This window comes from Salvia miltiorrhiza, chromosome 2 (assembly GCF_028751815.1).
Source record: "Salvia miltiorrhiza cultivar Shanhuang (shh) chromosome 2, IMPLAD_Smil_shh, whole genome shotgun sequence".
NCBI lineage: Eukaryota > Viridiplantae > Streptophyta > Magnoliopsida > Lamiales > Lamiaceae > Salvia > Salvia miltiorrhiza.
In genome coordinates, this window is record NC_080388.1 from 62,427,670 (window position 1) to 62,453,946 (window position 26,277).

The following is a 26,277-nucleotide window of genomic DNA, read 5'->3' on the forward strand; positions in this document are numbered from 1 at the left end:
TGGCCATCTCTCATGGTTGTCTATTGATTATCACAATTTTCACTTGAATTTTACACCAAGATCAAATTAAGAAGTTTGGTGGGGAACTATAAAAGCATCACGCGCATATTTAATAGAATTCGAACATATAGGTCTATTTCTCCTTAATATTTTTTTTTGACTTGGGGGAGTTGGGGAGGGGGAGCAGTGGGGTTTGAACCCGGGACCTCATTGTTCGCACACAGGAGGTCGCACCGCTTGGTGTCCCCTTGGGGACATTTCTCCTTAATATTAATCCCGTCAAATTCTTAATAATTTGTGCAGATCACTTGTGGAATATTATCCATCAGATCATGAAATTTAAGCAAAAGTTTAATTTATGTGATCAAATTCACAACAATAACAGAATAGTTATAGGGTACGATTTAGATTTAAACATATATAGAACTAATAATTAATAACATTTGCAACATGTCCCTTAAAGAAACATTGCTACATATGTGTAGTTATCGGACAAATTAAATTACAAGTATATAATATATATGACAATACAATATATTTCAAACCTCCACAAACTTCCATGACACAAAAACATAGATAGGAGTGATCATAGGACTAGTGACATATCAAGACCTAGACCTATATATATAGATAGGAACATTTTATTTTGAAAACATAAGAGTTCCATACCTTTATTTTTAGTCACACTATATATATATATATATATATATATATATATATATATATATATATATATATATATCGTGTGCATTAATTATAACTTAATACACACGCACATCTCTCTCTCTATATATTACTTAATTATACATAGAAAGAAACCCAAGACACCAAATAAATCATCAATTAACCCTTGGAATGGCAATAGCCGAGAGAGGCTTCTTCATCTCACAAGAAAGCTTCAACTCCTCACCCAAATCAACCGGCCTACACTTGTCCTCAACCCATTCAAACTTCTTCACCAACTCAGCCACACACAAACACACGCTGGCCAACCCTAATTTCCGGCCGGGGCAGACCCGACGGCCTGCCCCAAACGGCGCCAGCCTCAGATCACCACCCCTCACGTCGATGACGGTGCCACCGGCCGACGGAAGAAACCTCTCCGGCCTAAACTCGAAGGGGTCGCTCCAGATCATCGGATCATGGGTTATGGCCCACATGTTCACCATCGCAGTCGTGTCGGCCGGTATCACCATGCCATTGTTGAGGCACACGTCGGCCGTCGAGAGGCGGGCCCACGATAGGAGGGGCCCCGGCGGGTGGTGCCGGAGCGCCTCCTTTACCACCGCCTCCAGGTAGGGTGACCTGGCAATGTCGTAATCCGTGAAGAAGGCGTCGTTTGGCACTAGGGTTTGGAGTTCGTTGTGGAGATTTGCTTGGATTTTAGGGTTTAGGATTAATTCTGCCATAATCCATTCTATTAGAAGGGATGTTGTGTCGGTGCCTCGGAATATCATTTCCTATTACAAATTAAAGGGCATGCAAAACAAATTATCATCCTCTAAGATATTAATTTAATCATAGTTATTATTAAAATAGAATGTAACTACAGAGTAATCGAGTATAAACTCTTATAATTAAACAATCATCATGAGAATCGAAAAATCAAAATAATTGGAAATACTTAACACTTAAAAGATAATTTTCAAATAATACTTTAAACAACAAGAGAAATTAAGTTAAAGAGAAATTTTAAGGGAAAAAAAGAAACAGTATACGTGGTGACTTCATGCATGCATGCATATGCAATTTTAGTGGACCAACAAAGAATATGAAATGCGTTCCACGAAAATGGGAAGCAGATAAACTGTCAAAATAGAGAGAGAGTACTAACCCACAAGACAGCCACCATATCATCTTCGTCAAGTTTCTCTTGGCCATACAGAGAGAGCAAGAGGTCGACGAAGTCATAATCGTCACGTGACTTATCAGTACTGTCATCTCTATCGCGATGTTCCTCAATAATTTTCTTGACGAGTTTCTTGACTCGGGGCACCAAAATCGCGCACCGTTTTTGAACACGAAACGGGTCGTAGAAATATTTGAGCCACGGGAGATGATCGGACCAATTGAAAGATCCCAAAAGCTCAAATCCTTGTCCCACTAGCTCATTTAGCTCTAGGGCTTCATCGTCGTGCTCCGTAATGTTGTACCTTTTCCCGAACACGATCTCCATTATCGTGTTCAGGGACATGGCTTGCAAGTGCTTCCTGAGTTGGACGTACCCCTTGAGGGTCTGCTCGTTTGCTACAGCACTCAACATCACTGAACACTCTAGTCCACGAGCCCCCCCATGGGCTAATATGCGCTTCGGCGCAAAGAGGTGAGTAGAGGCGATGTTCCTCAGCATCCGCCAGTGGGTCCCATCGGGGGCGAAGCCGATGGCTCGGCTGAACATGAGCTGCCTAGCCGACTCCTTGATCGGGCGGTTGGCAAAGTGCGGGCTGGTCAAGATCTCACGTGCGATGCACGTGTCAGCGGTTACTACGACGGGAGTCGAGCCCAAGCTGAAAGCCATGAGCCGCTTAGCGGCGTGGCTCGAGGCCATGCATGCTAGCTTGCGATGAGCCAAGCCGCGGCTCAAGCTGAATAAGCTGCCGAAAATGGGAAGCCCGTTGGGCCCGGGTATGGGAATGCGGCCCATTTTGTAGCGCCCATTTTTCCATGCGGGCCCACCGGATGATAAGGCCCAGCTGATGACCCCACAAATCAGAAAACCAACAAAAACATAAAATAGCACCATATTGATGTCACAAATTTTCTTGATTTCAAGAATTGCGGGCAGGGAAAAAAACAATAAGTGTGCGTCCTCAAAAGTATTTGGCAATCCCATCACTCTGTGTGTGTGTGAGAGAGAGAGAGAGAGAGAGACTTTTAGTGAGACGAGCGAAAGTGATGTTTGAACAAATGAACAATGGTGTGTTTAAATAGGCGGGGATTCTTGAAAAGAGAGCACCATTTGTTGGGAGAAAATAGGAAAAAAAATAATAAAAAGAAAATAAGAAATGAAGGGTCTTCGTGACTTGGTCAAGTAGGTGTTAGATCACATTCCATATTGGTTTTAGTCGGGTACAACCGATTCTACATTACAATTGGATTGCACCATAATTCGCATTTTGATCCGAACCTACATTCTAATCCAAACCGTATAAATGACATTATTCGATTATACAAATAATCCAAACCGTACAAATGACATTGCGTATAAATGACACTATGGCATTTTATAATATTATAGTGGCATTTGTATAATCGAATAGTGTCAATTACAAGCAGTGTCATTTGTATAACCGAATATTGTCATTTATATGCAATGTCATTTGTATAACTGAATAGTATCAATTAAAAACAGTGTCATTTGTATAATTAAATAGTGTCATTTATATGGTTTGAATCAGAATGCAGGTTCGGGTCAGAGTGCGAATCAATGTGCAACCCGATTATACAATACAACCAATTATACCCAAGGCCAGTTCGATCTCAGTTTCTTAAGAAATGTAAATATAAGAATAAGAAAATAAAATACTATAAAAATAGGCATGCGATTTTGATTTATTAGTTTAAGATGCTTAATTACACCCAGAGTACTTCAACTGATCAATTGCATTAATTCATGTTATTGATTTGAACACTTTATCTTATGATTCTATACAACTTTTAGAGTTGTATTAACTTTACTATGCGCACATGTACATAAAGTAGGCGGTATATAACATCAAATCTATGGGATTATGAAAGTTGGGTGGAAGAACTTTGCTAAGCATTTATCATTCTTTTTTTTTGAGAGAGAAAATACGAGCTTTCATTCATAATAAATCAGTCACAATATCCCTAAGCAATCTAGTAAAGTTCTTAGTCCAACAAAAAGACTCAACTTGAGCGCAGAGTGATAAGGGCGGATAAGGGGGCATTTGAAGCGGGTATCATTGTGAGAAACCACAACGGCGCGATAGTTATGGCGGCGGCGATAAAAATGAAGCCGACGTCGAGCTCCATGATGGCGGGGCAACCCATTCTCATTTTTCATTCTTCTTCATTAATTTAATTGAATTCCCTTTCGAAAACAGAACAAATGTACACTTTTAGATATCTTGGGAAAAAAACATACAAATGTTCATATCCTCAATCATTTCCTTGCAATATCCATAATATATAATATCTTTTTTTTTCCCCACAAATTCTTCAAAATTAATAAAAATCCTACATCACATGATTTCTTCATATATTGCAATAATGTACATATCCATTATATGTTTTAGTTTAATTTTGTGATTATAAACTAGGGTTTATTCCATCAATTTAGGGTATATAATTATTTTTTATCATTTAATTTCATTTTTATTAGCTAATAACAGGTTGATAAATTCAAAGTCATGGTATATACTTTCTAAAAAATTTAATATTTTGAAATAAAAATTAAATATAATTCCTAGTATTATAATAATTTTTTTTTTATAAAAAATATTTTTAAAATAATAAATATAAGCATGGGACATAGTGACACACATGAGATTGTGGGACACCGGATCTCTTCCCTTTCTAGAGTAATTACTTTGTAAATTATTACCCCTCAATACTGTGAAATTAGTAATATTTTTATTTTTCACATAGATTAAGAGAATATATTTAATTTTCTTTAGAAAATATAATTTATATGCATTTGTTCAATTTTGTCCTTGTTTAATATTCTACACATCAATTTCACAAATAATGAGTAAGCTTAGTAAAAGAATGTTTTAATAAAGTTCTAATTATATAACAAAGTAAACTATATGGAGTATTAAGATATTCTAAAGAATAATAAAAGACTAATTAATTAAGTAGGCGGAATAGAGTATATAAGAATGAAATTTAATTATCTGAAACGCATCACTCACCTCGGGTAGATAGAAGTTCATTTTGGGAGCTTTCTTGTAAGATATTATAAGTTCAAAAAAAGGACTATAAAGTTGACATCCCTATAATTGAGAAATTCAAGACCCAATAAAGTTTATATGTCCTAGATCCAATAGAGATATATCGAGGCAATCTCACACGAACTAAAAAAGCATCATAAATTAAGGTAAAATAATGTTTTTTTATAAATTAATAATTAATTATATAAAAAAAATAAAATTTGTAAACTTAAACCCAAGATATTTAACCTTAAACATTAATCAATCTATCATTTGGCACGCACATATGTGTAATAATATTTCATACCGAAGGAGGTGGAGAAGCAATAAAGTAAGAATTCTAGGTAGCCTTTTTTGTCTCAATTATTTTTTGGTGTATTATTTAGAATAAAAGAAGAAGGACAAAATAATTATTGAATTAATAATATATTAATGATTCGAAATATTAGATAATACAGTGAAATAATATTAATAGAAAAAGACCCTCTCCATCCTTGATCTAAAGTAGCGTATGAAACGCTGCTCTTGTCACTGTAATTAATTTAATTCAAATAAGTCATGAGGATAATTAAATTCTTTCACACGTTGCTAGAGAATTTATATAAATCCTGTATTTGTGGGATGAAAACAGATTGTGAAATTGTGATATAGCCATATATAGAGAGAAAAATAGTATCTAATTCTATATGTGACACTACAAAAAAAAATCAATACTATGATGAAAATAGACGTCGTGTTATGCTTAGTTGTATTATTCACTTACGACAGAAATATGTAATCGTTAAATTTAACGATTCATTGATAACAAATATAATATCGTCAATATTTAACGAGAATTATGTCGGCGTCATGACACGTGTACATTAATAAAATAAGATAGAAAATGAAAATACCAACTTAACAAAGTTGTACCGTACATGGTACAGTAAGTTGTACCGCTTATGCTAAAATATCAACAATTACGATTTTGAAAGTTTACAATTCGAAACTGTTGATAATTCCCAATTCGAAAAGTTGAAACCATTTGAGCATAATACTCCATCTCTCCAAGTGATTTTACATTTCAATCTAAACACAAAATTAAGACTACAACTTGCATCCAAATTAACCTTTATAATAAGAGCGCAAAGATCAATTTCTACAAATTGAAAGCAAAAAATAACAAGTGCAATGCACGAATCTCAAGTCTACTATACCCTAATACATTGTCAATTCCAAGATATATCTAAACAATTTCTAATTCTCCACCAATCACCAATTAGCAATTTCTGCGTGGAAATCATGAGACTAAATACAAGTGAATTTTCACAACTTTGAAAGTTTAATCAATCACTCTATATATCCTGATTAAACCGTATCAAATGCTAATTAAGCTGCAACAATCAAAGAAAAATAATACAAATAAATAGTACTTATTCATTAATTCTAAGTCCTATTGGCCGGTTATTTCATGTGGTTTGTAGAGTTCTGATACTATTGAATGATGTACAATATATAATACTCCCTCCCTCCGTCCACCAAAAGTATACCACTTTTACTATATTGGGTGTCCGCAAAGAGTAGACCATTTTCCTCTTATGGAAATGGTCTCACCACCCACTTTAATCTTTTTTCCTTACAAACACTCTTTATTTACAAAAAAACTCACTCCAAATTCAATCTCAACCACACATTTCATAAAGTGGTGGAACCTTTTCTCCACTACATCAAATTCATCATCAATTTTATTAAATCTCATGCCCAATCAAAGTGGTCTACTTTTGGCGGACAGAGGGAGTATTATACATGAACCAGCCACGATCATAAATTTTTCTTGATTGTCGAAAAAAAAAAGAACTTTCATATTAAAATATAAATGTGAACGTGTGGATAACTTCCTTTATGGTTCTATTCGTGCACACGATTATTTAAGCCACATCCAATTGAAAACTTCTCTGCCAACTCAATTATTTAAGATCAAAATATTGAATGTTTGTTTTCTTGGGATTTTTAAGATTTATTTAGGCATATAGTCGTTGACAATTTTGCTAAGCGCGCTCACCTAGATCACTTACTTAAATGTTACAACTAAAAAGGGTCCTCGAAGTTTAAAGGTCCTTTTGCACATGAATGGGCGATTAACCCTAGAAAAAATAGCCTTCAGCTTCACTGCTACTTTTTGGTGTTAGATATTTAGCTCGAGATAAAGTAGTGCTTATGCAAGTAAAAAATTATTGGGGGAGGGGTGGTTTTTGTGCGTAGGGTTATAAATGAACATAGCTACTCGTAAATTATTCGAAATTCGATTCGAAAAAAGTTCGTTTGGAACTTAATTCGATAGTAAACGAGCCGATCTCGAACCTGATTTCGAGTTCGATAATTTTATCGAGACAAGCTCGAGCTTGACAGTACTCGACTCGTTGAGCTCACAAACATGTTCGGATTCGATTATTCGTGAACATGTCCACGAACTTTCAATCGAATTAGTGCACGAGCATTAAACGAATCGAGCTCAACCTCGAGTAACATATTAATTAAAAAGTTTTTCCTAAATTTTTAACGAGTTCGAGTTCGAACATCATGTATACGAATAACGAATGAGCCGAACTCGGCCTCAAGCTCGAATTCGACATTATCAAGTATCATCCGAACCGAACTCGAGCTCGATTGATTGATGAACCGAGCTTGATCAACAAGATAAAAGCTCGAGTTGGAGTCGAACTTGTACACTCAGATATTTTTAAGGCAAAGATTTCAGGTCTGAATCACACCAACATCTTTATAATTAGATATGACTAATTTTTAAAGCGTGGTTTACGCATTTTGTGTCAGTATAGATTTGAAGCCGGATCTTAACTAGCTTATAAATTTTGCTAAGTAAAATGGTCTCGTAGTATTTGTGAAAATTTATTATTGATATGGATATGATAATCCTTTTCTTTTTCTTTTAAATATAAACAAAGTATGATTGTCTTGACAGCAATATAAAAACGATCGAGTATAGTTGGTAGCTGTCTCAGTAATAAAACGGGTATAGTTTAAGGTTTAATATGATATTTCCCTTTAAATAAATATTCTCTCCATTTCCTATATTTATGCATATTTTTTCTTTTTGGTACGTCCCTCAAATTTATGCACGCTTTATTTTTGGACACGATATCACGCATAATTTTCACAATTTTACCTTTATAATTTACACTAAATATCCACCACAATCAATTTAATAATACTCTAAATGTGAGACTATATATTTCTCTATTATTGATTTTTTATTAAAACTCGTGCTTTGATTAATCATGCATATTTATGGGGGAATATTTTTTATAATTCGGGATTTTTTATCAAATCAGTATAATTTAAAATGATACTAGTGTTTACCTATTTAGTAAATAGATGTAATTTTCTCGAAATCCTGAATTTAGGCGTGAGCGTGTTGATTTAAACTTTATAAATAAATATATTTTGAGGGCAACGTCGTCACGAAACTATTGATTATATAGTTAATGGGCCATTATACTTTTTCCTCAAGTTATATGTTTTGCCATTCTTACTGGGCTTCAACTTCAGCACTAACATCTAAATGGACTTGATCGGTATCTTTACTGAAAAATGAAAAATAAAAATAACTAGTATACGTCCATTCGTGCGATGCACGATGGACATCGAAATTAAGAGGTATTCAGATTAAAAAATTTAAGAAGGTTGGTAAATTTTAAATAAAAATATCCTTAAATTTTATGAAAAATATTTTAATACACATTCTTCATAAAGCAGGGGATTCAAATATTATATGAAAATTTATTCAGATGCCTAGTTTATATATGGATTGGTTATTGTGAAAATTATGTTTTTCGTAAGAATGTGAGAATACTGTGTTGAATTTATAAAGTTAATGCATTTAAAAATATATAATTACCAAAAAATTATTGTTAAATTAAATAAATATAAATCATATGTTCAATTCTACCTTTTTTTACAGGAAAAATAAATTACAAATCTATGAATTTATCCTTTTTCTATTAGATTAAAGAATTCTAAAATAAACCAATATAAACTCCTGCACCAAGTTGGATTTTAAAAAAAATATATTATAATTAAAACTCATGTAAAACTCAATTGTATAACATTAAATTTCATATTTTTATATATAACCAATACGAAATAATCTATTGAAGCAATCCAAACATACGACAAAACATATGAAAATAATTAAATGCACTATGGTCCTTATCTCTCTACACTAATAACAAAAAAAAAATCTATAAGTATATCGCAAAAAGAAATTATGAAAAACTCATGCAAGTTTAAAACATGAATATAGTGAAAAAATAAAATAAAAACTTGAAATAAAAGAGTAATAAAAATAATTGCAGTCTTGCATAATAAAATGTACATAATTTTCATGATTTCATAAAATATTTTATGCAAATAACAAAAAAGATGAAAACTAACTTCATTTATAAAATAAGAGAGAGAAAGAGATTAATTTTAAAAAAATTAATTTGAATATCTTCTTTTTAGTTTATAGTTTTTTTATATACTATTATAAATTAAATTAAAGCTCATGTCATGATATTTGATTTGATATGCGTATTAAATTTTAATTAATTTAAATGTAAATTTTAGGAAAAACAAAAATTCTAAATGTAAAAAAAAATAAAGAAAAGAAAACAAAAATTGAAAACTTGCAAAGTAAAAGAAAAAGGAAAAAGAGAGAGAGAGAGAGAGAGAGAGAGAGAGAGAGAGAGAGAAAGAGTGAGTGACGGACAGTTGGTTAGAAGTGCGAGAAATTGGTTAAATTTAGAGAAAATGGGAGAGAGAAAATTTGGCGGTAAAAAATTTACCAACCTCCTTAAATTATACTCCCTCCGTCCGTCAAAAGTAGACTACTTTGGTTGGGCACGGAATTTAATAAAATTAGTGATGATTTTGATATAGTGGAGAAAGAGTCCCACCACTTTATGAGATGTGTGCTTGAGATTGAATTTGGGGTGGGTTTTATTGTAAATAAAGAGTGTTTGTAAGGATATAAGATTAAAGTGGATGGTGAGACCATTTCCATAAAAGAAAAGTGGTATACTCTTTGCGGACGCCCAATATAGTAAAAATGGTCTACTTTTGGCGGACGGAGAGAGTACTAATTATGCATGCTACTCTAATCATGCATGATTATGTATACTAATCATGCATGCTTAGTCCTGTCAAGCCTTGATCCATGCTACTCTCAACAGAACAAGCCTAAATCCACGGAAGCGACCTTATCTCGAGGAGTCCCATATGCCTGTTCAACCCTAATTTGAAGTCAAGAATAATACGAAGATATGAAGATAATTAGTACAAAGAGTCATAGCTCGATTAGAACTCGAATATGAGTCATTTTCCTACTAGTATTCATAGTTATTCATCAATAAATACATGTAAAACCTAGTGCAAAATCATCTACGATCATTATCAACTTAATTACTTTCAAAGTCTTACGCTAAAGCAATACAAAGTTCAATGTTTCAACGCCTTTTTCGCATTCTTGTTACAAATGTGTTATTTTTGGGCGCAACACAAACTACTCCACAACCTCAATAGCCACGTAGCCCTTGTAGATGGACGCCTTAACGGCGTCGACGACAAGCTGAGTCTTCCTACTTATAATAGGCCACTTCTTCTCCCACTCCAATCCATGGTCTCTAATCTTGGTCACCAAGGAGCCAAACTCCTTCACCATTAGGGCCTCCTGGGGTAGGTCGGCCCGAGAAACACGCTTTGTTGGCTCGGGCTCGATCCCTATGGATAGAGGGGCGAATTTGGTGTTGGCATTAACATAGAAGGCTCCAACGTTCTCTTGAAAAGGTATGACAAAGTCGTGGAGACGAAAGGATCCATTGACACCAACAACGCTTATCTCCATGCTCAAATTGGTCAAGAATGAGCAATAAAAGGTGGCGACTTCACCATCTGGGAAGAGTAGGGATGCCCCACAAGAAAGGATGACCCCCGCCTCGTTCAACTCCGCCTCTCTGAAAGCAGTGGCGGTCTTTGGGAGGTGGTAGTTGGCCGCCCAAAGACACGCTCGGATGCAGTACTAGCGGGAATCCCCTAGGGCGCCTAGGGCATCAAGATCCGGCTTCACGCGAATGTTATTTTTCAGGAAATTTTCACCACCACAATTGTATGAGGAAATGCTATGTATCTATTCCTCATTCATACAAAGATATAATTAAACGACTTTGTGAGTCAAGATCTTCACTACATACTGAAATTTACCAAACGAAAAATGAGATGAGCATTCAAATTCCCATGATTATTTCTAGATATTGCAATTTGAAGTTATTAGTATATCAAAACCACTTGAGTTTTGTTGTTGGTTCCAAAATGAGACAATGGAGAGCATTAAGACAACACGTTACACCATTTAATTTAATTAGGAACCTCAAAAAATAATTAATTAGCGGGTCTTTCAATGAAACTAGTTACTAGTGAGAAACGCCTCCATCTTCGCCGTGCGGGGGTGGTGCATCCACATGGTAGCGTCCATGTACTGCACCCCACTGGACTCACACGTCGCCAGGATCTCATCCAGCTCGGCGGTGCACAACGCCACCGGCTTCTCCAGCAGCACGTGCTTCCCCTTCCACGCCGCCGCCACGGCCCAGTGGCGGTGCAGGCTCGTCGGCAGCGGTATGTACACGGCGTCCACATCAGCGTCGTCCAGCACGGCGTCGTACGACCCGTACGCCCTGGCGGCGGCGGGGAAGCCGTTTTCATCGGCGAACGCGGCGGCCTTAGCGGCGGAGCGGCTGCCTACGGCGACGATTGTGGAGTTGCCGGAGAGGAGGATGGCGCGCGACATCTTGCGCGCTATGATAAAGTCTTTTTTTTTTCTTTTTCTTTAGTCGTATTGTTAGAATATCTCCCCTGCCTGATGTCCAACGTGGCATGACAACTCAACTAAAGGATGAAGAAATGCCAGCTTATGATAGAGAGCATGTGCAAGATAAAGGAATTCTAGATCCTTCCTAGTTGTGACAGATGCTGAAATGTAATTGGGTTTGTTACACTTGAAAGTTACTTTTGTTGCTTTACTCTTTTAGGGTTGGTAGTAGAGCAGATATATATAATATTGTAGCTACTGTTGCATTGTATCTTCAAGTTATTATCAATGAATGAAATCTCGTGCTTCCCAATGCATCCATTTCTAGCTCTTCTTTCATGGTATCAAAGCAGGTAGTCCATACCTGTCTCTCGATATCACGCTGCTATTTTTTTTTTCTTATGGCTGAATCATTTGATGAATCCACCCCTGGTGGATCTTTTTCCAACACTGCAATTATTTACCTTCAAAGTATACCTACTCCCACAAAACTCAAAGATACAAATTATCTCATATGGAAACAGCAGATTCTCGCTACTGTCAAAGGATATGGCCTTGAAGGATATATTACTGGAGCTATCAAGCCACCAGCCATGTGGATCGCAGAAAAGGGTGTTAGATCTGTGAATCCAGACTATGTTCTCTGGGAGAGGCAGGATCAGATACTCTCAGCATGGATCCAATCCTCTTTGACAGAAAGTGTGATGATACTAGTTGTTGGGCTCTCTACATCTATGTCTATATGGCAAGCACTCGAGACAAATTTCTCAAATCAGTCAAGAGCAAAGGTAATGCAATATAAATTGCAGCTTCAAACTCTCAAGAAAGAAAATCTAAGCATGACTGATTATTTATCCAAAGTTAAAACATGCTGTGACTTGTTAAATTCGGTTGGCCACCATGTCTGTGATGAAGATCAAATTATGTATATCTTGAATGGTTTAGGAAGTGAGTATGATTCTGTTATGGTTATTGTGAGTGCAAAAATGGATTCATGGTCTGTTATGGATGTACAATCTTTGCTGCTGAGTTTTGAACACAGGTTGGAATCCACTAAAGCTCCCTCGCTCAACTCAGATGGCTCCCAACCATCTCTCCATTATGCTGCTCAGTCTGGATCCCAAAGTAATAACAACTTTGGTGGACAAAACACTAGAGGAAGAGGTGGTTACAATGGAAATAGAGGAGGGGGCAGAGGCAACTACAGAGGGGGTTCTGGTCGAGGAGGTTTTATTGGAGGCAGAGGTAGAGGAAGAAATCCTGGTAACAAACCTATTTGCCAAGTCTGCTTCATACCAGGACATACTGCAGATCGATGTTGGTATAGGTTTGATCAATCTTTTGTGCCATGACAACAGAGTCAATATCAACAACAACAACCTTCACAGAATCACTATCCTCCTCCTGGTCAGAATTCTCAGTTCAATCCCAAAGCAAACATGGCTCACCTTCCAAATATCTCTCAAACTCAAAACTATGGTGGTTTTTCTTGCACTAATGCTGATTATCCTAGAGATAATGCTTGGTATTTGGACTCAGGGGCTACTAATCACATCTCTCATGATCTGTCTAACCTCAATTCAGCCACTGAGTATCAAGGGAGCTCTCAGCTACAAATGGGAAATGGTCAAAGGTATTGATATTGCTCACATAGGTAAAGGCATTCTCTATGCCTCTTCTTGTTCAAAACCTTTTCATTTAAATAATCTTCTTCATGTCCCTCACATCACTAAAAATCTTTTGAGTGTGTCTCTGTTTGCTAAAGACAATGGTGTGTTCTTTGAATTTCAATCAACAGCCCGTAGTGGCTTCTGCTGTTTTACAGCCTCAAGTTGCTTTTACTTAGTCTGTTTCACCTCTTAGTTTAGATGTTTGGGGTGGGGAGTATAGAGCCCTTACATCATTCTTTTCTTCTCAAGGGATTTCTCACAGAGTATCTTGTCCATATACTCCTCAACAAAATGGGTTGGCTGAAAGAAAACATGGCACATTGTAGAGATGGGACTTTCTTTGCTCTTTAAATCAGGCTTACCTATGAGACACTGGGATGATGCTTTTACCACTTCAGTCTATCTAATTAATAGACTGCCCACTAAAGTAATACATCTCAAGTCACCTCTTGAACATCTTTTTCATCAAAAGCCAGACTACTCTACTCTTAGGACCTTCGGTTGCTTGTGCTATCCTTTAGTTAGGCCTTACAATAAGCATAAGTTACAACCTAGATCTGCAAATGGTGTATTTTTAGGATACAGCATTCATCATAAAGGGTATAAAGTACTTTTGCCCTCTGGCAAAGTTCTTGTCACTAGAGATATCATGTTTGATGAATCTGTTTTTCCTCACTCATCTTCTACCACACAAAGTTCAGATACTGATTCATCTTCCCTCCCATCCCACCCTCCTGGTTATTGGCAGATCAATTCTACCCCACCACAATTTTCTTCTCCTCTCTCATCTCCTATGTCCTCTTCTTCTTCTTCTACTCCACCACCTACTTCTCCTGTTACCAATGATCTCTCTCCTTTACTTCCTACTCCACTAATGTCTCATGTTCATCATGTCTCATCTCCACCTCATCCTATATCTCCCACAAGCTCTTCATCTTCTTCTTTATCTCCTGTGAGCAATAGCAATATTAATCATCCTGTTACAGCTGCAGCTCCTCAAAATACTCATCGTATGACTACACGAGGTAAGGCAGGCATTATTAAACCCAAGGTTTTCATGTCTACAGATAATACTGATCATTTTCTCTCTGTTGAGCCCACTACTGTGCAAGAAGCTCTTTCCAGTTCAGTTTGGAGAGCTGCTATGGTCAAAGAATTGCAAGCCTTATTCAAGAATCACACTTGGACTTTAACTCCACAGCCTTCTGGTAAGAAACACATCGGTTGTAAATGGGTTTTCAAAATCAAACGGCATGCAGATGGAAGTATTGCTCGCTATAAAGCGTGTTTGGTTGCTCAAGGTTTCACTCAAGAACCGGGGTTTGATTTCACTGAAACTTTCAGTCCAGTGGTTAAACCTACCACTATTCGAACCATTCTTTCTTTGGCTATTCAACAGAATTGGGGTGTTACTCATCTTGATGTTGACAATGCTTTTCTTCATGGTACACTTGAAGAAACTATTTACATGATTCAGCCTCCTGGCTTTGAAGTCTCTGGCCCTACACCTTTGGTTTGCAAGTTAAATAAAGCTATTTATGGCCTAAAGCAAGCCTCTCGTTCTTGGTTTTTAACCTTCAGGTCTGTGTTACTTGGAATGGGTTTTCAACAGTCCAAAGCTGACACTTCTTTGTTTTTTAAGAGAACTTCTACAGCTACTGTTCATCTCCTTGTCTATGTGGATGATATTCTGGTTACTGGCAGTTCATCTTCTGTGGTTAACTCCATTATTGATCGCTTGGGACAGGCTTTCTCTCTTAAGAATCTTGGTCTTGTACACCATTTTCTTGGTATTGAGATTAATCACACTTCACAGGGTCTGCATCTCCATCAGCAACAGTATGCTTCTTCTATATTGTCTAAAGTGAACATGCTTCATGCCAAACCTTGCCCTACACCCATGGTCTCTTCTCTTTCTTTATCTAAGTACACTGGCAGTCCTCTTCAAAATCCTAGAGAATACAGGAGCATTGTTGGTGGTCTTCAATATCTTACCATTACCAGGCCAGATCTCTCTTTTTCGGTTAACAAAGTTAGTCAGTTCATGGCTAATCCTCTTGATAGTCACTGGAAAGCTGTCAAACGTATCCTTCGTTATGTTGCTGGTACACTAGATCATGGGATTCACCTCATTCGTTCTCCTCATTCCCAGCTTACTGCCTTCTCTTCTCCTCATTCCCAGCTTATTGCCTTCTCTGATTTAGATTGGGCTTCTGATATTGATGATCGTCGTTCCACCTCCGGTATGTGTGTTTTCTTTGGTGGTAATCTCGTTTCTTGGGCAGCTAAAAAGCAACATATTTTTCCCGTTCTAGTACTGAGGCTGAGTACCGTAGCCTTGCTAATGCTGCTGCTGAAATTACTTGGTTTACTTCCCTTTTTCAAGAACTCTCAGTTGCTGTTTCTCACATTCCCACTATTTGGGTGGACAACACCAGCACCATCTCCATGGCTACTAATCCTATTCTACATGCCCGCACAAAACATATTGAGCTTGACATTCACTTCGTTCGCGACAAGATTGCTGCTCACTCTCTTCGTGTTTTTCATGTTCCTTCGTTCGATCAGACAGCTGATATTTTCACCAAACCTTTAAGTGTCCAATTCTTCACTCGCCTTCGCAACAAGCTTCATGTTGTTCCCTCTGGCTCGCTCGAATTGAGGGGGCATGTTAGAATATCTCCCCTGCCTGATGTCCAACGTGGCATGACAACTCAATTAAAGGATGAAGAAATGCCAGCTCATGATAGAGAGCATGTGCAAGATAAAGGAATTCTAGATCCTTCCTAGTTGTGACAGATGCTGAAATGTAATTGGATTTGTTACACTTGAAAGTTACTTTTGTTGCTTTACTCTTTTAGGGTTGGTAGTAGAGCAGATATATATAATATTGTAGCTACTGTTGCATTGTATCTTCAAGTTATTATCAATGAATGAAATCTCGTGCTTCCCAATGCATCCATTTCTAGCTCTTCTTTCACGTATAATTATTTGCGGCGTCAATCAATTTGCATCCAATAGTTATGGTCCTTATGGATAACAATTTGCGGGTATTTATTTTTGGACAAAAATGAAAAGAAAAACGTTGAAAATGTGACTGGTTGACATTTTTGGAATTGAAAGTATTTGGACGTGAGCGATATTCTTGGTGTATTTTCATTCAATTTGAAGCTCACATGACTGTAGATAAAAAAAATAAAATAAAATAAAAATTCAAACAAACAAGTCGTATATGTGGAAAATTTGCAAAAATTACAATGATACTTTTTGAGGTGACCAACCAGTTAGTCCAATATTCCATCTTTATTTTTTCTGGTCGGAAAAAAAATTACACATCGATGAGTCGTATATGTGGAAAAATTGCAAGGATTGTACGTAATGATATTTTTTGAGGTGGCCAGTCAGTTATTCTATTCGTATTATTTTTTTCGACAGTCACATTGACTTTAAATTTATCTACTTTGATCAATATTGTATGCATAAATTGCAATAAACAAAAAGTTCAAAGACTTGATTATGACCGACAAACTATAATGAAAGTTACACTACAACAAAAGTTTTCATTAGGTATTGACATAAGGCTTAATAGCTTTTATTCATGCATGTCATTAAAATTAGTGACATTTGAAAATGTAATAATTAATTTGTGATTTTACCAGTCATCCATCAAAGATTCAAAGCAATTTGTGACTTTATTCATACGTACGCAAGTCATAATATAGCATAAAATATTACAAATCCGAATATAACGCAATAACAAACATAAAAATAGTCTAATACGTAACATCAACAATTTTGTAACCCCTATCAATAGACATCTTCACCGCATCTACTACAGCTTGTGTCTTCCTACTAAGAGTTGGCCATTTTTTCTCCGGTTTGGCTGCCCCAAATTTGATGCTCGCAACCAACCTAGAAAACTCCCTCACCATAAGAGCCTCTTGCGGGAGCTCCGTCGTAACGGTGTGCTCTAACACCGATCCCGATTTCACGTGAGTGGAGAAAGTGGCCCTGTTCTCCTGGAACGGGCCTACATAGTCGTGAACGGACAGAGTACCGTTGGTTCCAAGTATTGTGACGTCCATGTTCAAGTCGGCCAGGAACGAGCAGCGGAAGCTCCCCGCCCTGCCGTCTTGCCACTGCAGTTCGGCACTGCAGGACAAGACGACGCCAGCGTCGTTCAGAACGGCGTCGGGCAAAGCGACGGCGGATTTCGGTAGGTCGTAATCCGCGGCCCACAGAATCGATCGGATGCAGTACCATCCTGCATCACCGAGAACGCCTAAGGCATCGAGATCCGGCTTCACGCGAATGTCATTTTCTAAGAAAGCCTTGTCTGCCGGAAAGCTGAAGTTACTCTCCACCTATCACAAAAATAATAGTAATAATGTTTGTGTATGAAATGTGGCAGTAAGAAGATAAGAAGATTTCATGTGTCGAGACTTATAAAAATAATGGAAACGTTTTCTACCATTTTAATAAACACAATAATGTCGTCCCAAACTTTTTCGTGCATAAGATATACTCCCTCCGTCCCGCCGAGCTAGAATCATTTCTTTTGGACACGGGAATTAAGGAATTGTAGATTAGTGTTTTAAGTGTGTAGTATAAAAGTGATAAAGAAGGAGAGAGAAGGTAATAAAAGAGTGATTAAGAAAAAATAAAGGGTGCAATTAATTTTATAAATTAGTGCTTTAAATTGTCTAATTTTTGTCAAGCTCAGCGGGACAGCCCGAAAAGGAATACGACTCAAGTTCGGTGGGACGGAGGGACTAATACATTAGTTATCTTAAATATAGTTCAGTTCCTATTTAATTTGATACGAATTCTAGTGCACTACTTACAGTTTTGAAATTTCAATAAGTAGGTTGAAATTATGAGAAGTTCCTCTAAATCACGAAACATTGAAAAGTAATTTCCCAACTCAATCAAAATTGGCCACTTTTAAACTATTATTTATTCTAATATTAGAGCTACTAATACAACCAAGAAAACCTCTACAAAATCTAGAAACACTAGAAATGGTTGCATAATTAATCCGTTGCTAGAAGTAGAAGCACTACAAAAACATTATCTTCAAATTCAAAATTATGATTAAATGCTCTAACCGTTTTTATCTAGAATATAGTCAAAGTCGCAGCGGTAAATACTTAATTTCACGCAAAAAGAAATAAATAAAGTTACTGATTTGAGTTGACCGAAGGTGGTAGAATCGGAGAGGAAGTCCTTCATCTGGTGGGTCCTAGGGTGGTGCATCCACATGGTAGTGTCCATGAACTGCACCCCACTGGATTCGCACTCCCCAAGTATCACGTCGAGCTCGCTGACGCTGAGCGCCACGGGCTTCTCTAGCAACACGTGCTTCCCTTTTCGGGCCGCCAGCACGGCCCATTGCACGTGCAGGCTCGTCGGCAGCGGTATGTACACTGCGTCCACGTCCGGATCGTCCAATACGGCGGCGTACGAGCCGTAGGCCCTCGCCGACTCCGGGAAGCCGTTCTCCCGCGCGAAGCCGACGGCCTTCTCCAGCGATCGGCTGCCGATCGCGGCAATCGCGGCGTTCCCGGAGAGAACGATGGCGCGGGAGAGCTTGCGGGCTATCTTCGCGCAGCCGAGGATCCCGAATTTGATAGGCGCCGAAGCCATGTTTTTGCTTGTTTGACTTTTCTTGAGGAGGGGAAATGATTGGAGTGCGAATTTGAGATTTATGAGTTTTTTGGGAAAGTGTTTTGGCACTTAAATATGAATTGCAGTTTGGTGATGTCTTTTATTGGTCAATAGAAAAATATCAAATTTGCTAACTTGATGTTCTTGTGAATGTCACAACTCACGTAGGCAAATTTATGTGAATTTGTATTTTTTGAGTCAACAAAAGAGGTGCTCAAATTTGATTTCCACCCTAGTCCAGTCACGTGATATTCAGTGAATGTATTTAGTGTTTCATTTTATGTTTTTATTTTTATTTTTTTATTTTCTTCTTTCATAATTTTTTTATTTCAATTTTAATTTTGTATACTTTACTTTAAGTTTACAATTATTATCTAAGATTTATTCCATCCAAATTAGGGTGTATATATATATATATAATTTCACTTTTGTGAAATGAAAGTTCAAGTGTAATTAATAAAAGTTACTCCCTCCGTCCACCAAAGATATGCCACTTCACTTTCGGCATGAAAATGTGAGTAAAGTTGGTAGTGGAGTAAGGGTCCCACTTTAAATGTGAGTGGAGTTGTGTGGATTCTACTACTAAAAATAGATGTGGCATATTTTTTATGGACGGACGAAAAATGAAATTGTGGCATATCTTTAGTGCACGGAAAGAGTACATTTCTAATATATTACTCCCTCCGTCCCGGCTTTTTGTATCCACTTTTAGTTGTAAATACAACTAAAAGTGGATACAAAAAGTCGGGACGGAGGGAGTACTCCCTTGTAACAGTGTACATCAGTAATGTGCATTTTTTTTATTAGATCTCTTCTTTTACTAAACACGCTCATTCGCCTTAGGTTTATTAAAACTCAGTGGTATCAACAATCATCCACATTTTTCACATCTTAGTTATCGGGATGGGGAAATATAAATTATACTAGAACGGTAGTTGTTTGATTGGTGAAGAGAAAAGGCTGCTGGAATTGTTTGAATTCAAATTGTATTATTGTTTTGTTTCTATATTGAAATGGGATTTCGACTTGTATTGTTGACTAGTATGCATATACTGATATACATATAGGGGATTTCTATTTTCTTGGTAGTAATTGTTAATTTTACTTCTTTCTTAATGTAACGTACAAATCAATTTTTTTCTTTCCAGTTGGACGTACAAATCAATTTGGTTTCCTCTCACAAGGTGTTGGGAAGTTGTGTTTCGACCTTTTATCTATTAAGGGTGTTTTGACTTTCATCGTAAAAAATTTATTGAAAAATAATGGATAAAAAAAAACTCTATCTGTCTCATTACAAATGCCCCATTACTTTTGAATACGGAGATTAATAAATATATAGAATGTAGATAAAGTGGGTTGGTACAAATTATTTAAATATTAAATATAAAGAGATAATATATTGCCAAAAATAAAATGAAACATATGTAATGAGACATCCCATTATGAAAAGTGGAACATTTATAATAGGACGGAGGAAGTAGTAATATCTCTTTCTTATTTTTTATCATATGCTTTCAATTACTAGAGATGAAAATATGAGAAAATGTTAGGAAAGATTTTCATATCACTACGCAAAGATAATGGTGTTAATAGGCAAAAGTGCCCCATTCCTTATTCATATTTTGAAAAATGCCCTCCCTTATCATGCAAAGCTACCCATGCCCTAAATTACTAATTAACCCTTAAGTGGGTCAACATCAAATGTAATGATTTCGGTTCTCTTACACAATCTTACACATTTTTGAGTTTCAATGCATTTCTTTACAATAATGACCGAAATGATTTCAATCTGTGCATGCAATGATTTTGTAAGTCACTGTATATATATATATAGTGTTCATATCTTTAAATTGTAAATATATCGACCGGACACTAATTAACACTTAAACAATATATTAAATTAAATTCAGCAAAATAGTAAAAATTAATATAAAGATACAAATAGATAGAATACAAACTTTTATGTCGATATATCATCGATCCGGCCGGTAAAATGGCCAGAGAAATGTATCCGACCGGGTACATTTCAATTTACAAATGACCCGGCCGGATACATTGTTCCTTGACAATTACCGGCCGGATCGATGATATTTAGGCATAAAATATTCTATTTTATTCAATTTCATAAAAAAAAAAAATCAAGACGCTAATAATATATATCCATGCGTATCTATCTTAAATTTTTTATTTTTTTCCCTTTAATATATTAATTTCAATACATATATTCTTTGAAATTATTTGTATATATATATATATATTTATATATATATATTGTGTTATTCTTGAATGTTGATATATAGTACTATATAACACTATATATATCGTGTAAATCAATTGATATCTTTAAATTTAAAATATACTCAATATCCGTCCCAAATAAATGCATGCTTGTTACCCAAAAAAATCATGCATGTTACCGATACATAAAGGTAAAAATATCTTTCTTCAAAATTTGATTCCCTTTTGATAGACATAAAGCCGATACAATCGGCTTCTTCACTTTTACCTACTTACTTTAAAATACTAGGGTTTTTTACTCCACCACACACCTCTATCGGCTTCTTCACTTTTACCCACCGAGAGAGAGAGTTCAAAAGATTGAAGCACAGAGAGTTCAAAAGATTGAAGCACACTCGGACTCATCCATGGCATCTTCTTCACAGGTATTTATTTTTAATTTTCATGAAATTGAATAGAATAATGTATGCTAAAACACGATCGGTCCGGCCGGTGAAGTGGCCGGATAAATCGATCCGGCCGAGAACATTATTTAAATGAAACATACGGCCGGATCGATTTATCCGGCCACTTCACCAGCCGGACCGATCGTGTTTTAGCATAAATTATTCCATTTTAATTAGTTGTATGTTTATATTAATCAGTTAGTAATTTACTGAATTTAATTTAATTATATTTGGTTAAGTAATTACTCCCTCTGTCCGCCAAGATTATGTCACAATTACTATATTGGGCGTCCGCCAAGATTATGTCACTTTCCTTTTATGGCAATGGTCCCACCACCCTCTTTAATATTTTATCCTTACTAACCCTCTTTATTTATAAAAAAACCACTCAAAATTCAATCTCAACCACTCATCTCATAAAGTGGTGGGACCATTTCTTCACTACATCAAAATCATCACCAATTTTATTAAATCTCGTGCCCAAGCAAATTGCCATAATCTTGGCGGACGGAGGGAGTATTATTTTCGTCCGTTTTGCTGGGTATTACTCAATTTGTTTCAATCTGAAATATTTGTTTAAGTAATTATAATTGCATTGTGTATGTGGGCTTTGTGCGATTTGATAAATTAAAGTATTTTATGCCGATAGAACAACTACCCGGCCGGCACTATGCCCGGAATAATGAGTCCGGCCGGGACAGTTTCAATCTGAAATGTACCCGGCCGGATTCATTTTACCGGACACTTCGCCGGCCGGATAGTTGTTATTTAGGTATAAAATACTTTTTTCCATGTATCTGTATGTTTACGTTATTTATTACTATTTTACTGAAGTTAATTTAATTATAATTGTTGAATTATTAATTAATGAAACTGTTATTTTTTGGTATTAATTAAATTGCCGTTTTTTAATATTTTACTGAATTTAATTAAATTGCTTGGTATTAATTGCAGTTTAATATTTTACTGAATTTTTACTGAATTTAATATTAAATTGCTGAATTACTAATTTTACTGAATTTAATATTAAATTGCTGAATTTTACTGAATTTAATTGCAGTTTAATATTACTGAATTTACTGAATTACTATTTTAATATTTTACTGAATTTGACTATTTTTCTCGAATTTTAGTATTTTACTGAATTATTGAATTTTAATATTTTGCGGAATTTAATTGCAGTTTAATATTACTGAATTTTACTGAATTTAGTATTAAATTGCAGTTTAATTTAATTGGTTGGTATTGATTAAATTGTAGTTATTTAATTATATTATTTGTATTATTTTTTAATTTTTTTACTGAATTTAATATGGTATTCATTTTGTAAATGAATAGGCGAATGTCCCATATCTTCGTCGCGACACTATAGACCAGACGGAGGTTGCTATCAGCACCTACTATAGGGATTCACATTTTCCGGAGCTGGTTGAAACTTTAAATGTGGTCGGCGAACAGTGCAATTCAGATTTATTGGGAAGATTTAGAGCATCATGTTTTGGGCATTTCACTGATTGGAGGCCCGGCGCGAAGAGCAATAAAGCATTACACCAGATTGTATCGAGGCAGATTGTGTCAGAAGAAAATGAGATGTGCTTCTTTCTGTGCGGAGCACGAGTCAGATTTTCTCCTGCGGACTACGCATTAGTGACTGGGCTCAATTTCGGGGGATCGAGGTTCGATGCGACATTACAGCACGACTGCAGTCGCGTGGAGGCATACCGACGATTCTGCGGTGCGCGAAGCATGACCATACAGTCGCTCATCAAACGCGTGTGCGATTTGGATCGTCGAGTGGATGATGAGGATGGGAGCCTGTACCTTCGTGCTGTCCTCGTGTGTGTGGCTCACACCCTTGTTCTTGGGTTGGATGCGCGGGTACAGCCGTGGCTTTGGGTGTTGGTGGATGATCTGGCTGCATTTGATAGATTCCCTTGGGGCGCGTATTCGTATAAGATGTTATGCCATTATACGAGAGAGACAGGAAAGGGCGAGAAGTATCACTTCTACGGTCCTTCGTGGGCTTTATATGTCTGGGCATTGGAGCGCGTCCCGGGCTTCGGACACATGGTCGCAGCATCTAGCGGTGATCCGACAGCGCACCCTCGGTGTTTGAGATGGACTTTCAGGGGTAAGCCGAAGCTTCACGGTCTGCGCGATCTATTCGAGGGACAGGTAATCAGTTATTTAAGATTATCCTCCACACCGTTACTGGTTTTACTTATGTTCTAATATATTATCTTTGTTGCTTTCTAGGGTGGTGTCATGCCCCTGGACCCCGATGCTGACGATCTGTCGAGTCACTACTTCATATCAGCGCTGACACCGGGCGAACTCTCGGTGAGCTTCAGGCCCCCCGACAACCCATTAGCTCGGGGTGTCCAATTTCCACAGGGCACCGGAGCCCGTGTTGTGGAGGAGCGCGGGGACGAGGAGGATGTACCTAGACAGCCTCGTACGACTCGCAGTCACAGTGTCCGGGGCCCTGTGAGGGATGCTCGACAGCACGAGCCGGCTCGTCATTCAGTAGATCCGGGCTCGCGCCCTGTGAGGGATGCTCGACGCCATGAGCCGGCTCGTCATTCAGTAGATCCGGGCAAGCGCCCAGCGCCGCATACTTCTTCATCGTCGAGCGGATCTCGGACTGTATCCAGTCCCAGCGAGGGTGAGGTGGATCGTAAGTGGGTGAAGAAGACGATCCGTCAGGAGATTAAGAAGGCCTTCGGCAAATTCGTGGAGAAACTGAAGAGCAAGGGTAAAAAGGATAGGTGCAAGAAGAGCAAACATTTCCGAGTGCCCGACTCCCCTGATGATGATGACCAGCGACGGTCCCCTGATCCTCCACAGCCACGGTCTCCTCCACAGCGACGGTCTCCTCCACCCAGTGCTTCAGGGCCCGACGCTTCAGGGCCAAGCGTTTCACGTTCCTGCGACAACGACCCCCGCGGTGAGGAACCACGCCATCCAGAGACCCAGGATTACGACGAGCAGTGGCGGGCCATGAATCAGTCTGTTCAGGGCGACTACACACCGGCGGAGCAGACTTTTGACTGGTCGACCCAGGTCTACCCTCATTGGTCTTCCCCATTCCTGAAGCCGCAGTATAGAACAGAGACCCCGATATTCTTTGCTGAGCCGCTCACTTCTATTGCACCACATGAGTGGGGACAGTCCAGTTCGACAGGACAGGCTCAGACGGAGGAGCCTGAGCCACAGGCAGAGCAGCCACAGGTACTGCTGCTGCAGCACCTAGAGCAGCCGCCAGCAGAGCAGCCGCCAGCAGAGCCCCCGCGTCGCAGTGAGAGGGTGAGGCGTCCGTCTAACTATCAGCGATCGCCTTGGGTTAATAGCCAAATGCCACGTCCAGTGACACAAGTCTGCAGTGACCATTATGAGAAGTGGATGGCTAGGTGTCGAGAGGGTAGGGGTAGTGAGATTTATGTCAAGGCAAGTGGTGGTTTGCGGGAGTACGACGACTTCGCGCGGGTGGATAATGTCAACCAGCAATTCACAACTGGGGTAAATAATCTATTGATTTTAACATTGTTAAATTACTTTCTACTAACTTATTAATTTTAACTTTGTTGCAGGATATTGACTTGTATTTCTTAAGCTTGAGAAATAGACTTCGAGCTTCAGCAGATTTACTGGATGACGTAGATATGAATAACACAATCATATTAGATACGGATTGGTTTGTAAGTAAACTTTCATTATTTGTATGTTTTCATTGGTGCGAATATAAATTATTAATTACCTCTATTGATCTGTAGATATACCTCCAGGGCGAGTGGGACGCTCTATTGGAGAAGTGGGCAAGAAGTGAGTTTACTCCAGAGGAGTATCATATATTGACGCATGGAGCAGTAGCTGATGGTTGGCAGCCCCGGATAGACTGGCTCTGCCAAATACGTGGAAAAGCCGTTAAGGGCCATGAACTTCCTCCTGGTCATATAGGATGGATGGATGCCACACAGGTAATCAGTTAAACAATTATTTGTCATTAGTCATTTGTGCTTTATATGTTGTTTCTTATCAATTCATTGTGGTTTGTCATAGGTTCTCATGCCAGTCATAATTGACCACCATTTTGTCCTATGTCGGATCCGGTTAGGAGAATTGGTTTGCGAGGTCTATGACCCAGTATTCCACAAGCTATCACCTCGACAGCAGGATGGTCGAGTTGGTGAACTACTGCCTCTACTGAGATTGTTGCCAATTGTCCTTCAGTTGGCGAGGTGGCTAGACGACACATCCATTGATTCGACAGTGGTAAAGGAGAAGTACCCACTTATGACAGCGGTGTTTGCTCCAGCGGAGGTTCAGTTTCACCAGCAGGACTCTGTCAGCTGCGGGCCTTTCGTCTGCATGTATGCAGAACGACTGATATCTGGCTCTCCATCCATTGAGTGGGGTAACCACAACGTGGCGGCATACAGAGCCAAGATTGCTAGATCTATATTTTCGCTGTGTGAAACTAGGAAAGCCCGTATCACTAGACTTGGTTTTGCATAGTT

General features: G+C 37.8%; 5 protein-coding genes across 5 annotated transcripts; 1 reads left to right on the forward strand and 4 right to left on the reverse strand.

Moving 5' to 3' along the window:
- Positions 1-786: 786 nt before the first annotated feature.
- Positions 787-2,833, reverse strand: LOC131009853 (cytochrome P450 78A7-like). Its single transcript, XM_057937258.1, has 2 exons — positions 1,835-2,833; positions 787-1,460 (listed from the first exon to the last, which is right to left on the reverse strand). The coding sequence occupies exons 1-2, from the start codon at positions 2,831-2,833 to the stop codon at positions 840-842; spliced, it is 1,620 nt and encodes a 539-aa protein (XP_057793241.1). The 3' UTR covers positions 787-839.
- A 7,601-nt stretch (positions 2,834-10,434) lies between these two features.
- LOC131010946 (uncharacterized oxidoreductase At4g09670-like) lies at positions 10,435-10,776 on the reverse strand. The gene has a single exon (XM_057938653.1). The coding sequence runs from the start codon at positions 10,774-10,776 to the stop codon at positions 10,435-10,437; it is 342 nt and encodes a 113-aa protein (XP_057794636.1).
- Positions 10,777-11,208: 432 nt separating this feature from the next.
- LOC131009854 (uncharacterized oxidoreductase At4g09670-like) lies at positions 11,209-12,006 on the reverse strand. The gene is made up of 2 exons (XM_057937259.1): positions 11,999-12,006; positions 11,209-11,749 (listed from the first exon to the last, which is right to left on the reverse strand). The coding sequence occupies exons 1-2, from the start codon at positions 12,004-12,006 to the stop codon at positions 11,335-11,337; spliced, it is 423 nt and encodes a 140-aa protein (XP_057793242.1). The 3' UTR covers positions 11,209-11,334.
- A 5,076-nt stretch (positions 12,007-17,082) lies between these two features.
- On the reverse strand, positions 17,083-19,168 carry LOC131010947 (uncharacterized oxidoreductase At4g09670-like). Its single transcript, XM_057938654.1, has 2 exons — positions 18,594-19,168; positions 17,083-17,773 (listed from the first exon to the last, which is right to left on the reverse strand). Exons 1-2 carry the CDS (start codon positions 19,053-19,055, stop codon positions 17,183-17,185), a joined length of 1,053 nt encoding a protein of 350 aa, XP_057794637.1. The 5' UTR covers positions 19,056-19,168; the 3' UTR covers positions 17,083-17,182.
- A 3,906-nt stretch (positions 19,169-23,074) lies between these two features.
- On the forward strand, positions 23,075-26,275 carry LOC131009856 (uncharacterized). Its single transcript, XM_057937260.1, has 5 exons — positions 23,075-23,935; positions 24,017-25,279; positions 25,351-25,458; positions 25,534-25,737; positions 25,820-26,275. Exons 1-5 carry the CDS (start codon positions 23,351-23,353, stop codon positions 26,273-26,275), a joined length of 2,616 nt encoding a protein of 871 aa, XP_057793243.1. The 5' UTR covers positions 23,075-23,350.
- The last annotated feature ends 2 nt before the right edge of the window (positions 26,276-26,277 follow it).

What these genes read in the sequence shown, in the direction of transcription:
- LOC131009853 (XM_057937258.1), bottom strand. Translation starts at nt 2,833, where the DNA reads ATGGGATTGCCAAATACTTTTGAGGACGCACACTTATTGTTTTTTTCC. An exon ending in ATATGGTGGCTGTCTTGTGG is followed by an intron (nt 1,461 to 1,834) that starts GTTAGTACTCTC and finishes AATTTGTAATAG; the next exon opens with GAAATGATATTCCGAGGCAC.
- LOC131010947 (XM_057938654.1), bottom strand. Translation starts at nt 19,055, where the DNA reads ATGGCTTCGGCGCCTATCAAATTCGGGATCCTCGGCTGCGCGAAGATA. An exon ending in CCTTCGGTCAACTCAAATCA is followed by an intron (nt 17,774 to 18,593) that starts GTAACTTTATTT and finishes TTTTTGTGATAG; the next exon opens with GTGGAGAGTAACTTCAGCTT.
- LOC131010946 (XM_057938653.1), bottom strand. Translation starts at nt 10,776, where the DNA reads ATGGAGATAAGCGTTGTTGGTGTCAATGGATCCTTTCGTCTCCACGAC.
- LOC131009856 (XM_057937260.1), top strand. Translation starts at nt 23,351, where the DNA reads ATGTGCTTCTTTCTGTGCGGAGCACGAGTCAGATTTTCTCCTGCGGAC. An exon ending in GCGATCTATTCGAGGGACAG is followed by an intron (nt 23,936 to 24,016) that starts GTAATCAGTTAT and finishes GTTGCTTTCTAG; the next exon opens with GGTGGTGTCATGCCCCTGGA. An exon ending in TATTAGATACGGATTGGTTT is followed by an intron (nt 25,459 to 25,533) that starts GTAAGTAAACTT and finishes ATTGATCTGTAG; the next exon opens with ATATACCTCCAGGGCGAGTG.